The 16,836-nt window shown below is 38.5% G+C and overlaps 3 protein-coding genes across 16 annotated transcripts in view; 2 read left to right on the top strand and 1 right to left on the bottom strand.

The window, feature by feature from the left end:
* TIAM2 (TIAM Rac1 associated GEF 2) overlaps positions 1–4,486 on the top strand; it is a 183,493-nt gene extending 179,007 nt beyond the window's left edge. For all 8 annotated transcript variants that reach the window (XM_075146102.1, XM_075146106.1, XM_075146108.1 and 5 more), the window contains 5 exons: positions 460–518; positions 1,344–1,449; positions 2,153–2,240; positions 2,802–2,956; positions 3,831–4,486. In XM_075146102.1, the coding sequence (XP_075002203.1) occupies positions 460–518; positions 1,344–1,449; positions 2,153–2,240; positions 2,802–2,956; positions 3,831–4,474 (1,052 nt within the window). In that variant the 3' untranslated portion in view covers positions 4,475–4,486. The remainder of the gene's footprint in view (positions 1–459; positions 519–1,343; positions 1,450–2,152; positions 2,241–2,801; positions 2,957–3,830) is intronic.
* A 545-nt stretch (positions 4,487–5,031) lies between these two features.
* The window catches only part of TFB1M (transcription factor B1, mitochondrial), a 29,200-nt gene continuing 17,395 nt past the window's right edge, over positions 5,032–16,836 (bottom strand). For all 7 annotated transcript variants that reach the window (XM_075146124.1, XM_075146126.1, XM_075146127.1 and 4 more), the window contains 2 exons: positions 8,723–8,850; positions 5,032–5,978 (listed from right to left, as the gene is read on the bottom strand). In XM_075146124.1, the coding sequence (XP_075002225.1) occupies positions 5,717–5,978; positions 8,723–8,850 (390 nt within the window). In that variant the 3' untranslated portion in view covers positions 5,032–5,716. The remainder of the gene's footprint in view (positions 5,979–8,722; positions 8,851–16,836) is intronic.
* On the top strand, positions 10,498–15,605 carry CLDN20 (claudin 20). The gene is made up of 2 exons (XM_075146131.1): positions 10,498–12,961; positions 14,842–15,605. Exon 2 carries the CDS (start codon positions 14,934–14,936, stop codon positions 15,591–15,593), a length of 660 nt encoding a protein of 219 aa, XP_075002232.1. The 5' UTR covers positions 10,498–12,961; positions 14,842–14,933; the 3' UTR covers positions 15,594–15,605.

The raw sequence follows: 16,836 nt of genomic DNA, 5'->3' as shown, positions 1-16,836 counted from the left end.
CCAACTAAACAAATGCTGAACTGCAGGAAGAACAGACTTAGTGTCCTTTTTCACAGCCCTCTCTTGCTATAGGCCCTTCACTCCACTTGAAAACATCCACCAATTACAAAAAGAAAATCTGAACCTTTACATCTAACCTACATCTGCTGTATTTGTTTATGTGAAGGCTGCTTCACTACCAGGAGACAGGCTGCTGGTAGTTTCAGAATAAAGGTGCAGAATGGCTTCATCCTAAACGTTCAGAACAAAATCTGAGGAAAAAATACTGCCATTGCATGAACAAATGTAGGATGAAAAACCCAGCTGTCATCTTAATACAGGGCAGTATTTGCTTCAGTCAGTTTGCTTATCTCATCCTTCACATTCCTGTGACTACAGTCATCAGCTTCTCCAAGATAATATTTCCATTGAACATTACACCTGCAATTAACAGTTTTCCTTTTTTTCTTTCTTTTTTAGTTTTTAAGAGGGCTGTAATACTGGTGTATAAGGAGAACTACAAGCTGAAAAAGAAAATGGTAAGTCTGGTATCAGTGGGGGTGGTGGGTGTTTATGCACAGGATCCTACTGCAGTGTGAGATGGACCACACCAGTGCTGAAGGGGGAGTGAAACGCCACCTTCCCTCGCTAGGCTGGAATTCTAGCTAGCGCAGCTAAAACAAGTGCTCAGTATCTATGCAGCAATAAGTATTTTTTGTTATTTAGTAAGCAGCAGCATCTCCTCTGTGTAAGCCCCATATTAGTTCCATCAGGTGGAATATGAAACATTGCCACGTAGGAATCATTAATTCTTCCAGATGGCATTTACGATGGCCTACCTTAACGTCGTATGTAGGTTAAAGACCTCTGTTTATAGACCCTTGATCACCCTGGAAGGAAAGGGGGCATTATAAACATAACCTCCTCTGTCCCCATTTACAAAATGGAATGCTGAAGTCAAGTAGCAAGTTGTATATCCTGAGTACCAGTGGTGAAGTACTGCACCATGCTTATCATAACAGATAGAGGGGCTCTGAAAGTAGCAGCAGCAGCTACATGATTAATGTATTCTCCTAATCAACAGTCAGCGGGCTCCTCATGGGAAACTTGTTCCCTAGTAGTACTTATATGCAAAGTATTATTTTTATCCATTAAAAACAAGTGCTTTTAAAAGTTGAAGCAATTACAAATTCCAAAGGTTGTGTCTATCACCATTTCAACTACATTTACAAGCACATATTAAGGTACTGAAGGACAAAGTCTAATGAATTTAGTTTCTCTTCAGAGGCAGGTCTTTTAAGAGTAACACAAAAAAACCCCACTTTTTTTACTTCTTAAAAATATCCTTGTTTTTCTTTTTGCAGCCTACTAATGTTCGTGCTGCACATAATTATGGTGACTTGGATCCATTTAAATTTCGTTGGCTGATTCCTTTATCTGCTCTTCAAGTTCGACTGGGGAACACAGCAGGTAATTCCCTTGCACTGAATACTTCAGGTTTGAATGCTTTTCTGGGATTCTGTAATACTGCTTCTTCCATAAGCCTTTCTGGAGCCTCTGGAAACAGGCAGGTGTAGAGAAAATAGTATCTACTGTTGTGTCTACACTCAGGGGGTACAGGCTTGATACATTAACAGAATTTTTTCATTTGGTATGTTGGCTTCTTCCGTGAGTGCAAGAAGATGCAACATGATGTGGAAGAATGGCAGAATGGAAATCCCCAATGAAAAGATGCCATGAACGGGAAGGTGATTTACCATGGTTGACACCCTGGTGACACCCTTATGCTCTGTGTGTGCTGACCCTTGCTTTTTTCCAAACGTGGGAAAGTTGACTGCGTCATTTGTGGCAGTAGAGGGCTGTGTTTTTGTTTCCCCTTTGAGTTGATCTTTATGATCCTATGCGGTTCTATGTCTTGTGTAAAGTGTCACTACGTGTTTAGGGCAAATAAAGCCTTTGTGCACCTGAGAGAAGGTTGAGTTTTCAAAGGCAGCACTAGCCAGGCTGCTGCAGCAGGGGAGCTCAGGGGACTTTCCTTTGGGTTCCACCTCTGTGGATCCACCCATGCCTATGTTAACACTGCCTTCAGGAGAAGAGGAGCTCTGCACTGGTCTTTCTAAAGCTGAAGGTTTTGTGAAGAATATACAAAAATAACGTTTCCTTCCATGCACAGGAACAGAGAACAGCTGTATCTGGGAACTGATTCACACAAAGTCAGAACTAGAAGGCAGGCCAGAAACAATTTTTCAGTTGTGCAGCAGGTAAGCTTTACATGGAGGTTGTATTTGACAAATCGCATTAATGGCATTAAAAAAAAAAAACAGATTTTCCCCTGCATGACCTTTGCGTCAGCACTTCTAATGCAGCTCACACTCTTTGAATCCAGGCACTACGCCAGTGTTTAACTGCATAAAGTGTAAGAATTTGAAATTGGAGTGAATTTGGTGCAGTGATCCAATGTCAGAAATCTGCAGAGACGTATGATCATAAGTTCCAGTACAATATGGGTGAAGTAACTGATTTTATCGGACTCTGAGCTGATTAGCAATTACTTTCTGATAAAGACCACTTAAGGAGTGATCCCTTGGTACACAAGTTACTTTCAGGACGTTTTTCTAAGAAGTAACCAAGATCTCAAAACAGTGTGTGAAATGGCTAACATCACATAAAGATGTTAGCTGCAAAACCACTACTAAAGCAAGCTACTGAAAAAAACCCACTGCGCTAAAGCACGTTGGCAGAAAGGAAGGGGGCAGATTTTATCCCAATAGTGTCTTACGTCAGGGGGGCAAATCAGGTTATCTGTTTTCTTAAACTTGCAGTGACTGTGAGAACAAGACTAACATCGTGAAGGTGATCCGTTCTATTTTGCGGGAGAATTTCAGACGCCACATAAAATGTGAGCTACCGCTGGAGAAAACATGTAAAGATCGGCTTGTCCCACTCAAGAACCGTGTACCTGCAACAGCCAAACTGGGTAAGAAATATGTTGTCAAAGTAAAAAATGGAGTCTGGACTCTAGCGCTGGCAGAAGGTTCACAATTATTATCATGATTGTAGTGTGCCATGTGCCAGACCCACAAATCCCGTTTCTTTTTTGGGCTGGGGAGGTGGTAGAGTTTCTCCACAACTCAGTGAATGACAAGGGCTAGAGGAGATAAGCAAGCTTGCCACCCCCGCCCCACTGTGATGTGTCATTAGCTCTCTTAAGGGAAGACTTAATAAGGCCCAAATTAATTTCGCTGGCTGGGAAGAAACAGACTCCCTTTGGCATGCAGTATTAGTGTTCTTTCCTCTGGGTTCCCTTTAGTAACTCAGGCCTAATAACATTTAAAGCTAAAACAACTGGCAAAAGGCAGGGGTCTTGCTTCTTTCAGTGCACTAAATCTGCATCCCAGCAGATACTCTAATTAAGTACAGGCTTCAGACATTTTAGTTAAATGAGTAGCTACTAGTATTTCAAGTTCTCCATCTGATCAGTTGTCTATAAAATCCCCTACCGTCACAGGAACCGGGACAGTTCAACTCCCGCCTACAACCTGGCCCTCCAGTGCTTGAGGTGCCTGAATCAGTCTTGCTTTCCTGCGGATGTGTGCAAATCATTACTATAATTTTTGGAGGATTTTGTATATGTTACACGTGAAGGCAAGCACATGGCCCTGGGGTAGGTGGAATGAAAACTCTGACATGGGATCGTGCTGTTGGTATCGGAACGCTCACACATCTGACCTGGGATGATTATCAAAAGAGACTACGTACACTGTAATTATAAGTGAGCTATTGAGACAGACAGTGTAGCAACCAGCTGATGTTTTGCTGAAAAAATAAACCTGCCTTTTTCCTCTGCACAGCTTCCACAAGGTCCTTGAAGGTACTGAAGAATTCATCCAGTAGTGAGTGGAACGGTGACCCGGGGAAAGGCACCTTCCAGGACTCTGATGAGTGCAGCCTGAGCAGCAGCACTCAGAGCAGCAGCTGCCACACCGCCGACAGCACACAGGAGCCCAAAAATTCATCTCCCGATAAACACGTACAGAGCTGTGCATCCGACTTTTCTAACGTTCTTGTCAAAGAATCTGATATTCTCAGTGATGATGATGACGACGATGACTATCAGAGCCTAAAGAAGGGCAGCCCTACGAAAGACATCGAAATACAGTTCCAACGGCTGAAGATTTCAGAGGAACCGAGTACTGACTCTGAACGGGATCAGGCTGCTGAAAATGAGGAAGGCGATGGCTTCGAGACAGGAGAGCATCCAAAGCTGGTGCGTGGCCATTTCTGCCCAGTGAAGAGAAAAGTAAACAGCACCAGGCGTAACAGAGGAACCTTAATGGCAATGCAAGAACGTCACCAGTCCCTTGACAGTCACTCTGATGCTGCAAACCTGGATCTGAACTCTATTTTAGAGAGAGAATTTAGCGTCCAGAGTTTAACATCTGTAGTTAATGAGGACTGTTTTTATGAAGCTGTGGAGAGGCATGGGAAATCCTAGCTTTCTAAGCACTATATTTAAAAATTCATTTGAAGTCCACATAAAATTCAACAAACTTATTTTGCTTTAAAACTAGTAAATTCATGGAAGCTGCAGGAAAACTACTATCTGATTTTGTGCACTAATACATTTTTTCCACAAAAACAGCTGTAAAGGATTCTTAAGTTATTTTAATTTATTGTGGATGAAAAATAGATTAAGTTGACCAAGGTCTGTAAATTAGTTCATCCCTTTCAAGCAGTTATTAAGATATAGTGTTCTTGGGGATGGGAACGGAAGGGAAGGATGGCCTCATTAGTATTTTAAGTAATGTGGAAAAGGTGCTAGTGAGTGGCAGAGGGGATTACAATGGAAAGTAGCATTGCGAAATGGATTTTTCAATACCTTGGGCATTTTATTTCTTTGGTTTTCATTTTTGCTTTATTTAAAGCAGAATTAAGTTATTTTAATGTGTTTTAGTGCACAATAGTGCAGAAATTTCATTTTTGTAAGTTTCAAGATGCTGTTTATACTTTATACATATGTGTAAATACAAAAACAAAGCTTGGCCTGTAATCTTTTATTTGACTGTATTTTTTATTTTCTCTACCAGCCTGTACAGTAAAAGACAAATAAGTATTGTACTTAGCCATGTTTTCTACTTTTTATCATGCTGCTTTTTCTAGTTGGAGCTTTAAATCCCAAATTCTTTGCTTTTGCATAAACGAGAAGAATATTAGCAGACCTTGAGGCAATCTTTATCCTCCTTTAAGCCAGTCACTTGAGTATATTTATACAAGTTTTGGCTTTTGTTTTTTAAATTGCTCTGCACAGTAGGATGTTCCAGGATAAAAAGAGCACAAAAACCCAAACACCATCTTACATGCTGAAGTATGGAAAGTAGTTTTTCTTACGTTTCAATAATGCACTTTCATTCATATAAAACTCAATTATTTCAGAAGTATCCCAACTTAATTACCTGTCTCACAACATACCTTGCTCTTGGTATGTGTTCTGGCCATTCCCCTGAAGTAAAAAGAACCTGTAGGCACCTTGTAACTGGACCGTCCTTTCGCTTTTGTCTGCAGCTGAATGGAATGAATAAATAAAATGGGAAAGCCCTCTCTCTCCCCCACTTTCTCAAAAGTAGTTCTTCCATACCTGCACAGATGTAGGAATATATAAGGCCCCTTTCACTGAATCAACACCTCTAGATCAAAGAGTTAAAACTAACTAAAAAATCAGTCTGCTGCAATTACAGTCTTACAGCTGATTTTCCTCTTCAGTCTGTTCAGGCTGACTGGTACTTCTAAGTAAATTCCTCATCTTCTTCTTTTGCTTTAGTTCTTCTCTGTAATTGTACGCAAAAAGGCTTGGGTCTTCATCGCACATTTTCCTGTATGTATTGCACAGGTTTCTAAAGTGTGACATGGAGAGCTGAAAAGGACGCAGAGTTGGATCAACATTTGCTGTCATCATCAGCTGTTCTGTTCTTTTCAAACGTCCACTTTCAGGAAACAAAGTCCTAAAAGGTGTGGGGAGAAGACAAACAACTTCAAACAATTCAGACAGACAATTCAGTTTCCCTTAAGAGTAATAGGATCCTCTTGGGAATTTACTTAATATAGGTTTACTGTTAAGTATGTCATTATTTTAGCTCTGGCACTCTTAACATAGCTCATTATCTAAGCAAATGGAAACAGAAGGGCCCTTTTTCTGCAAATGCAAATTATGACAACATAGGAAAGCATATACATACATTGTACATTAAACACATGCATGTATGCTCATGTTTGCTAACATTAAAAAGAGCTTTGGGTATGGATACAGTCACAGAGCCTTCTTAGAATTAGCCTCATATTTAGAGAGCAACAACAGATTAAACGGTGCAAAACAGATCAGATCCAAACAATATGACTTTCTTTCAGGCTAAAAGTGTTTCATTCCAATGGGAAAGATACGGTTATCACTTGTCATTAATACCATAATTCTAATGTCAGAAAAAAGCCAAGAAGGAGGAAAGGAGTATTTAATTATCATTCACTTTTTAATATCTAGAACTTGGAGAATGTGCCAGGAGTCCTAGATTTTGTTTTCAGCTCTGTCACTGTTCATAGCTAGTCATATCAGTTCATTTACGCTGTGGCCAGATGGGTTAGCACCTCTTTCTCACAAGTTCCCCAATTTTTAATGAATAGTATTAGTTCAAGTGACTTTTAATGTCTCACAAAAATGCATACTACGAAGTGCAAACTATTGAAAGCGCTAGCTCTTACGAGCAGTAGTTCTCAGTCTACAGTGGGTCAGGAAAGCAGAAAACTTGCACACGGTTGATGTGCATGTCTCAGTTTTCAAATGATCTGCCTCTGTCATGCACAGGTGAGACCTAAAAATGCTGTGCATCTAATACAGTAACGCCCCCACAGCCCCAGCTGTGTTTTGCAGGTTGGCTGGATGAGCTAGTCAAAAGGCTTCATGTAAGTAAGTGACAGTTGGCTTTTGGTGGGAAGACAGAATACAAAGTTAAGAAAGGGTTTAAAGTGCCAAGAGGATGGAACTTCTGGGAACAACCTGGCTTAAAGTACGTGCTACTCAAGGCCTTGGTCAAAAATGTCCCCATTAGTTCAGCATCTAAGTCAGCAAGGTTAAAATGGATCAATCCTTATTTTGATATCCCGCCTTAAGTTATTCTCTCCTTTGTTTTGGTAGTTAAGACATACCTGGAGCCAAAAATCATTAATCGCTGTTTAGATATAGACTATGAACCATCTTATAAATGTCCACGAACAGCAACTCAAACTACAATATTTTTCTTCATGGACTTAATAGCTTAATCTTATATGCCATGTCTCTCTCAGATCCCAGAATCTACACACAAATGTAAACTGATTCTATTAACTTGTTTTTATATAGTATATGCGATAGACAGATAGATAGATACTTTATAAGGAATGTAATAGCCTTATTACACACCAAAATTTGCTATTTTTTTCAGGTCAGCTAAAGAATGAGAGGATTGTGTTTCTTAGCTGCACACTAGGGCTAAAGCATGATAAGCTGCTAGGGGATATGTGACGTCCAAAAGTTCAGATTCCCCCTCCTTGCCTCAAAAGAATGTAGAGCAGTTACTAGCAATTTGAGATTACACAATAGTTGTGGGGTTTTTTTTTAAACTTTGGCAAAAATATTCTACATACTGTAGATATGCTGATTGCACATGCCTTCTGCTTATATTGTCAACTGAAACCGTTCTTTCACAAAAAAACCACCCACCATCCTGTAAATCAAATACAAATCGATCTAGAGTTCGGATACCTCATTTTCTAAGCACCTCCAAATGCATACTCAACCTTAACACAGGCAAATGGGTACTCATTTTAGATCCAGTGTCTGCATCCCAGACGTCAATGGCATTCACTGCCTCAAGCAGAAAAAACAGAACTAGAGGCAAAATTCTATGTTCACTTTTAAAATAGTGACGTATAATGCTTGTAGTTCAGTAAGGCGGCATCCACCCTAATTCCAGACTGCATCAGGGCCAAAACCATGCCCAGCAAAATTCAGCTAGCCCAAGGTGCGGCAACATGCCTCCAGTCCTAACAGCAGCTCGTCACGTGTTCCACAATGCCGAACGCCGGGTTCTGCCCACACCGAGTCCGACCCGTGGCTATGCTGGAGTTTTAACAGGACCCCTGGCAAACAGACTGCAGGTTTCTCGCATCACTTAGAGAACCTAATAAATTCCCTCAGTAAGACATGGGGATTTGTAAAGTCAGTAAGAACTCCATAAAAGGGCAAGCACAGAAACAAGAATTTGACCTTTTGACATTATCCCCAAATAAGTAAAATTTCCCACAGATGATATTCTGCCTCCTCACGCTGCCATCTTTGGTTCTGAATTTTGATACTTTCATTTTTAACTCAACCAACAAATGCTGTAGTTTTTGTGGTTGGTGTTTTTTTTGTTTTGTTTCTGAGACAGACAAGCTATTGGAAAGATCACCAGTTTATCCTAGTAATTTTAACAGCTTCAACTGCTCTAACAAAAATGCACAGTAATTATTATATAATTACAGCAGAAAGAGAGTCATCTCATAGTTTTGTCTCCAGAAACCGTTCTGAAATGGAAAGATTGGATGAACTATGATGACATATTTAAAAAGGGAGGAATAAAATCAAAGGCGTAGCTACAAGAGTTTCTCAACTGATTTAGTAGCTGACGCATTTACAAAAACAGTATCTGAGAATTTTTCATTAAAAGATCCTTACTCAATTCCACGGAAGCAGTATTTTCTTCTAAACTGAAAAACACTTCGAACCACTTTTTCTACTAGCTCGAACGGCTGCTGTATCTTTGGTTGCACCAATGGAGTGAAATGCACCACAGCCACATCCACCTATAAGGAAAAGAAAGAGAAATTTGAGTAGATACATTCCTCCGAGACACATTGTTTCTAAGTTAACCAGTTAGACGTCAGGAAACAGGCAGAACATAGGAAGACATTATTGTGACAGGTAACATAGCTGTGCAGTGACTAATGTCATAGTATTTGAATATAAAGATTTGTCTTAACTTTCAAGGCCCTACAGAATTTTAGCCTGTCTTAGTTATCTACATATTTCCAATTAGTTCACATGCCATTAGCGCTTCGTACTTTTTTCCCCATGGCACTTCCTCCATCTAGAGCAACTTCCATGTAATCCGTAAAGTAATTAGCACTTCTTTCTTCAGACCCTTCCACAAGACAATTCTGACATGATGCACAAATTAGACAATATTCCAGATACAGGCTGAAGGGCAGCTGGAGAAAATTGGTATTATAATTAGAAATCAAACCCGTTCCCTCTATGCCTTCTATTGCTCCAGGGCTTTTCTAAAATGTAAGCCAAGGAATTACTTTTCAACATATTAAGATTTTAAAATTCTAGTCTGTTTAAAGGAATGGTAGGTAGAAATAAGTTTGCATTCAGCTTAAGTGACCATACAACTCCGTATTTACACTGTGTATCACAGTTCATCCAAAATTATATTTGAATGCTTCTACACAGATCTTTTTCAAGCTTGTTTTCTTCCTTTATAGTTCTAAAATCAGCTTGGTTCACAGAATGGTCACCTTCCCTGTGTCTGAAAACAGAATGAAGAAACAACATTCCTTCAATGTACACATATATACATATAAAACACAGAAAATAGGTCATGCAATTATAGAGATACTGTATTATACAGAAATGCCCTGAATTCAGACTTCTGTATCACAAAATACAGGCTGGGCTAAAAATCCAGTTCTGCACAAATTGAACAAAGCAGTTCATCTTCCAAACTAGATATTAACAACAGTAAAAATGAAAAATTTCTGTGGAGGAACACATTGAAAATCTGTACAATTTGTACAAGTACTGCTACTGAATGACTACAAAATTTCTAAGTGCCAGACTTTTAAAAATATTCAGTCTCTTATTAAAAAATTCTGCTAATACGATGGAAAATCACCCATCTTTTTAAAGGTCTGAAGTCAATATTGGCATTCATAGAACAGATTCTATATGACATTACATTGAAGACATACTAGTTCTGATGATTGATACACTCAAACCAAAGAACAGCTTCTCTTCTAAGCATACTCTCACACTTTGAGAAAACCCAAAAAAACTCCAAAAAAAGAGGGTTTCTTCTACTGCTCTAACCAAACCTGCTCTAAGTTTGTGTGGGGCTTTTTAAAATCAATTAAATCGTAGTAATCTCTGATATGGACATATTCTTCTGGCACAAAGGTGCCATCCATCTACGTCGTACTTTCAGTGGGAACAGCTCAGCTGTCAAGTACATTTATCCACTACAACTGCTTCAACAGCGGAGAGACTATATATGCCTTCAACAGAAATTATGAAATTCAAACAACGTAAGTTTTTCATGTAGGCAGAACTTACAAAGCTCAACGAAAATATTGGCTAGAGAAAGGAAAGAAAATACTGATTAACAGTGCTGATGAAAAAAAACGCAGCAAGTTTCCAGTATTAGCACTGTTGATCTCAAGTATATGTTACAGATGGTGTTTTTTCTCTACTTTTCCACCTTTCCTGAAAGCTAGAGTCAAGAATAAGACAGAAAAAATGCTTGAATTACTAAAATGTAAAGACACAAGAACTTACTTAAAAATGAGGTGACAAAGAAAACCTGACATATGGAATCTGCAGTGAAATGAACATAAATGTATTTTCCAAAGCAGTTTCTGAATTTCTCCTGTGTTGATAGCTTCTACCCTTGCACAGGTTGCTGCTACCTGTCAGGAAGACCACAGGAATGTGGCGAAACCTTGTGTTCACATCGAGTGTCCAAAAGTTTATCTTTTTGAACGGGGCAAATACATACTTCACACGACCAGCCAGCTCCTTGCACAGAAATACTAAGGGCTTATTTACACACTTATATGTTCATCTACATTTTTGTCAAGAAATAAAACAAGGAATTTCCCCCACAAAATTAGGGATAAGAAAACCACCAGAGACCATTTGGGATCTCACAGTCGCCTCAGTTTTGCAGAATTGCTTGTCAGTGAGATATGAGGGCTCTCTGGGCGTAGGAGCTGCATCTTTAACAAAAATTTCTGAAGGAAAAGAAAAAAGAACACAATCCAGATGCAGTATACAGTTGAAGAGAAGAACAGCTCAATTTGCAATCTCAAGGCCAGTGGGCAATAATTTCTGCTTCTGAAACAAAACACAGCACTTCTCAGTATTTGTTCCATTATAGAAGCTGTTTTCTTTGGACCCCAGGAAAGCTGCCTGGTTACTATAGCAACAGATACAGGGGAAAGCTTTTCACTTGTAATTGGCCACTCCTTTAAAATTATACATGCTATTTTTCCCTAACCTTTTTAATATGCATAAAATAGAGTAGAATTATGAAGGCCAATACAGAATACACAACAGCACTTAAAATACACAAGTTAATTTGCAGATAATTTTATTAGTAACACTTTCCCACCACCACCATGTATGTTAGAAATATTTACAAAATAATACTCAATTCTTACAAAATAATGAATATGAAAATTATTCAACTGATATATCCTGAACTGTCAATAGTACAGCAATTATTCACTCCTCGCTGTTTCAGTGTATCAGTACAATGAAGGTTTATGTTCTAGTAGGGTAGGAGGAACACAGGACAGAGTACAATTTAATTCGGAGAAGTCTGCTGCCTTGCTGATGAAACCAACACTCTAAATCAGAATAAGCTTAAATGAGACAATTTTTACTAATTGTTAACAATAAAGGTCTCATGATGGGCAATACATGCATCTTGCAACAGGACTGTATTAAAAGAAAACCCACATACCCTTTTTCAAGCTGTAATTTACTCACAGGGAACTGAAACCTAAGCAGAACATACTACAACTTCATTAAAACAGACTACTTGAGATCCTGCTAAGACAGTTCTAAGCCAGCACTTTCACCAACCAAGTATTCAGCACCAGCATTTTACCTGTCTACTACAGCCAAATGTTAGGTCTAACCCCAGATATGTGTATCTTGTAGTGATCTTGTTCTGATGTGAGGGTTTCATTTTGGTTCACTTCCAGCAGAAAATAACTGTGCCACTGCACTAATAGCAATAATCTAGTTCCTGTAACTTAACTCCATTCACACTAGGCTCACAAACAGGAGCACAGGAGACCAAAACCTATGGGTATATCGCTGCTGCAATCAGCAAGCCTTTTCTCCTAACTTCTTGATTTCACACACCAACTTGTCGAGGCCACTTCAGCGATGTGCTGCAGTTACCATATAAGCCTTATTAATAGCTTTATTCCTTCCTTCTTTTATACAGACTCATACAGAGGCAACAAGTTATAGGATGACCTACAGAAGGCTAAGGCTATCAAGAAGAGATAAGCAAAACCTGTAGTTGAATAGAAATGTCCTGCTGTTCCAATTACAAATTAAAATAAATTGCATAGTTCTTTCTTAGGAAATTTAAACTCTTAATAAGATTATCTGTGATGAAAAAAACCCAACAACCCACAAACAACAAAACCCTCTGGCTCTGGCTCTCAGTTTAACATAAATGAATCCTATCCTCCCCCCTTGCGCCCCCGCCCCCCCCCAATCCATAAGGCTACAGAGTTTCTGGATTCTCAAGATTTTACTCCTTTTAATCACTATTCAGAGTTTTCATCACGGAACCTGGCTATCATTATGTATTTAGGACTAAGGGCCTCCATGTGTTTTTCTCCATAATCTCTTTGCTTTCCCTTACTGAGTGTTTGTCAAATGAAACTCATTAAACAAAGTACTCCTTTATTCTCGGGTAGATGGAACTAAGAGAGCGAACAAACAGCAGTAATGCACTTGCTGTAGAGAAGAGAAAAAAAACAACATTCCATGAAATTTTGTTAATACATGCCAATGCAGTTTTATATGAGAAGCGATAGTTCCATTCAAGAAAAACTGCATTTTTCCAGGACATCTACAGTGAAGAAAACATCTCAGACCTCACATCCAGCAGTAAGTGCTACACAAACTGGAATGAAACATTACTGTATTTTTTATTACACTTGCAGTGCTTATACTTGAATTTATCGTGCCTTTAATTTGGTTCATCCCATTAAATGTAATGTATGACTACCATTTGCAGTGCTTTGCGTTTATGTTTGCGTGTTTGTATATGCTGAAATTTTAAAAAGGAAGCAATGAAAAAGGCTAGCTCAAGATCCTAATTAGCTGTTCCAGAATATGCTTTTGAATGAGTTTTGAGCTATCCAGACATGTCAGTTCCTTCTGTAAAAGGAGGTTAAGCCATCTTTCCTGTGGGCCCGATACCCAAGCGATATGTATTTGCCAAAGCAACTCTTCACAGTCTGAACAAACTGAAGGAATTTGGAAATAGGCAGGTCTTTGGAGTAAGATTTTTAAAATGAGTAGCTGTTAACATTCTCACCTTAACTATAAGCATTTTTAATATATATATGCTGGACAGAGTTAGCACATCCTTGAACAACTACCTAAACTCAGGACAATATATAAATTCGAGGATTACTTGTTATGTAATGCCAATAAAGACTGACAGAATACATATTGACCAAAACCTTGTTGTCTCATGTATAATGAATTGAAATAAGAGTACAATACCACAGATATAAATTTTGTGTTCCACTTATTTCAACTTTATCCCCTATTATTATGGCTTTTCAAAAAAGTTCTAGTGCTAAAGACTGATTTTAATATTATTGTTCATATTTAGATAGAATGTCTTAGAAAGCAAAATCCAGACTGAGGACCACCCTTTCTCTATCACTCTGATAAAAGACAAAACCTGCCAATTATACAGCCCCACTCAAAAGGCAGGACACCATTTCTAATCCTCGTCACAGAGGTTTCAAACCATTTTTCTTCATCTGCTATCCCAACAGTCCAGCTGATGTAACAGCAACAGTTCTGTCTTCCCAGGTGCACAGTTATACTGCCTAAAATGTTCTCAACTGTCTAATGAAATTTGACTCTATGCAAGAATAGCAGGGAGGTTTTTTAATGAATTTTTAAAACTGCCACTGCATGGCAAATTTGCAAAAAATTTCAGACAGGTGTCTGATTAAAAAAATGCACTTATACAACTGAGTTGTTCCATATCAGTGTTAAAAACAGTATTTTATTTTACAGACAAAAGCACATCATATTCACTCTTATGACTTGCTCAATACTCCTGCTCTAAGTCAAGGACTGAGAATCACTGACTGAAATTAAAATACTGGTTTAGAAAAGTGGCATGTGACTTAATTGTGAAAATACTGTAAAAATTAAATTCAATCTTATTCTCCTTCAAAAACATGAAATTTCATAACAGTTATTAAACAAAGGAACAGAAAATATTTACATAACTGAAATAAAGGGTTACCTTTAACCACACTTTAAAGAAAAGATAATATGATCAATGTTCATTGTTAGAGTCAACAGGACCTGACTATAGCCACCAACACACTTAAAGAAGGTACTTGAAGAGTACAATATATTTTCTACCACAGCGTTTTTCCGCAATGACTTCTGATCTGCAAGTTTCTGTAATGTTCCATTTACAATGTATATTTGTCTAGTAAGCCTGCAATCTGTACACTATTACCAAAAACAACTCCAGTAAAATAAGTTTTGCTTGATGGCTTGCAATCATGTATGAAAGAGCAGCAGCTCCTTCTTACAAGCAATTCTAAAACACTGTCCATTTGCCGTCATTTACGTTCAAGTACCTTTTGTACAGTTGCTCAGCTGCTCTCATCTGCTGCAGGGTCACATTCAGATAGCTCTAATTTTAAATGCAAGCTTTTTTTGTTTGCTGATTTCTTTTTCTTTCCCCCTCGCACCTCTCCTCCCTCCCCTTCCTCCCTATTACACAGAGGGCTACAGCCTTGGCTACGAAGCTACCAACCCATTACGCTCATTTACAAGAGAGAAACAGGCAGACAAAAGGTGACAGCAGATAATCATCATGGCATCAGCAAGTCTGCAGTTCTTTGCTTTTATTCTGGCTTTGTTCGGTGTTTTTGGAGATATCGCAGCCACGCTGCTACCAAACTGGAAGGTAAATGCAGATGTTGGTTCAAATATCATAACAGCTATAACACAGATGCAAGGACTTTGGATGGACTGCACATGGTACAGCACTGGGATGTTTAGCTGCACCCTGAAATACTCCGTTCTCTCTCTCCCCGTCTACATCCAGGCTGCACGGACCACCATGGTACTGTCTTGTATCCTATCAGCCTTTGGGATCTGCATCACTACAGTTGGAATGAAATGCACAAAGTTGGGAGGGGACACTGACAGCAAAAGTCACGCTTGTTTTGCTGGAGGTGTCTGCTTCATTCTTGCAGGAATCTTTGGATTAGTACCAACATCCTGGTACACGAGAGAAATTATTTCAAATTTTCTGGACCAGACCATTCCAGAGAGCACTAAACATGAACCAGGAGGAGCAGTTTATACAGGATTCATTTCAGCAGGGTTTCTGCTTATCGCAGGTGTGATATTCTGCACTTCCTGTTTTAAAAAGCAGCAAGGAGCATGGATTTACCCTCCAAAGCACCACCATTTCCCATCCACAGAGCAGGACAGCAATGCAGGTTACAACCTGAAGGACTACGTGTAAATACAGTTATTTCTATCCATTGAGGCTTTTTCTGTGCTAAGTATAGTTTGATTATTTCAAAGAATGTATAACATAGCACTTAACTTTTCTTACATCTGGGTTGCAATTATGTTTAAGCAAGGTATTTCATTTATAGCGGCATCCGCAAAAAGAATGACGTAGGAAACAATGCTTAAGTCTGCTACAAAAGTACTTTTTTTTGGTTGATTTTTTAGACCATTCTTTTTGACTTTCCAAGTAACATTTAATAAAGAAAAAGGAATTATTTTAAAACGTAACTGACAGTACAATTAATGTACTGACGGCTTGTTACAGCAAAGATGCTTAAAAGCTAACTGCTTTCTATTTAGCAAATCAGGCTATCAATAACATATAATGTTTTATCGTGTATTTGACATTTTTATCTTTTTTTTAATTATGAAGCAAGGAAAAAAAACCCCAACCACTCTCTGTCCAAGAAGCCAAATTCAATGGTTTTTAACTAAAAAACAGACACATCTGCCTTTCATTTTCAGTTCTAAATTGCCTTGGTAACTAGATTTTAAAGAACAAAACCAAACAAAAACCAAACACACATACAAAAACCAAACCAAAACAAAAAACCACAACAAAACCCCATAACCTCAAACCTTAGCTGCATTGTATATTCTGCATATCAGGCTGAAAAATCAGCAGTTCCATTCAGATCTTGCCAAAAATGCTCTCCCACCCCAAACTGCCACCTGCTGTGGGTTTCATTATTATTGTTAATGAAATGTCACTGGGCATTCACCAATTGCTACTAATCTATGACTACACAATGAATGTTAGATTTGAGAAGCAATATAACAACAGAAATGTAGCCATGACTATGAAAACACCTGCAAACTGTAACACACAGGACACAAACTAAATATCTATGTTCCAGAAAAATCTGGAAGCGTTCTGGCTTACACTTGCTCAAAGCAGATTTTAACAGCTCAAATAATATAGCTACCATTTATGGTCTTCTACATTTCTGGCCTTCTAAAATAACTTTGTAAGTCTGTTTAATTACTCCAGTAGGGTCTGTTTCAGGCCCACTCCCATGTATTCTATTACTGTAAAATGTAATATACAATGGTGATAAAGAGAGAGCTTCTTCTTCATTTAAATTTATTTTCTTAACTCCCTTATTTTGATTAATAAACTTAGATCTTTTAACCTTTTCTTTCAATACACAGATTTTGTCTTGTATTGGTCATTGGCAGAGTATGTTCTATCT

The sequence above is a fragment of the Calonectris borealis genome, chromosome 3 (genome assembly GCF_964195595.1).
Source record: "Calonectris borealis chromosome 3, bCalBor7.hap1.2, whole genome shotgun sequence".
NCBI lineage: Eukaryota > Metazoa > Chordata > Aves > Procellariiformes > Procellariidae > Calonectris > Calonectris borealis.
The sequence above is the reverse complement of the archived record's forward strand: the minus strand, read 5'-3'. Positions and strand labels throughout refer to the sequence as shown.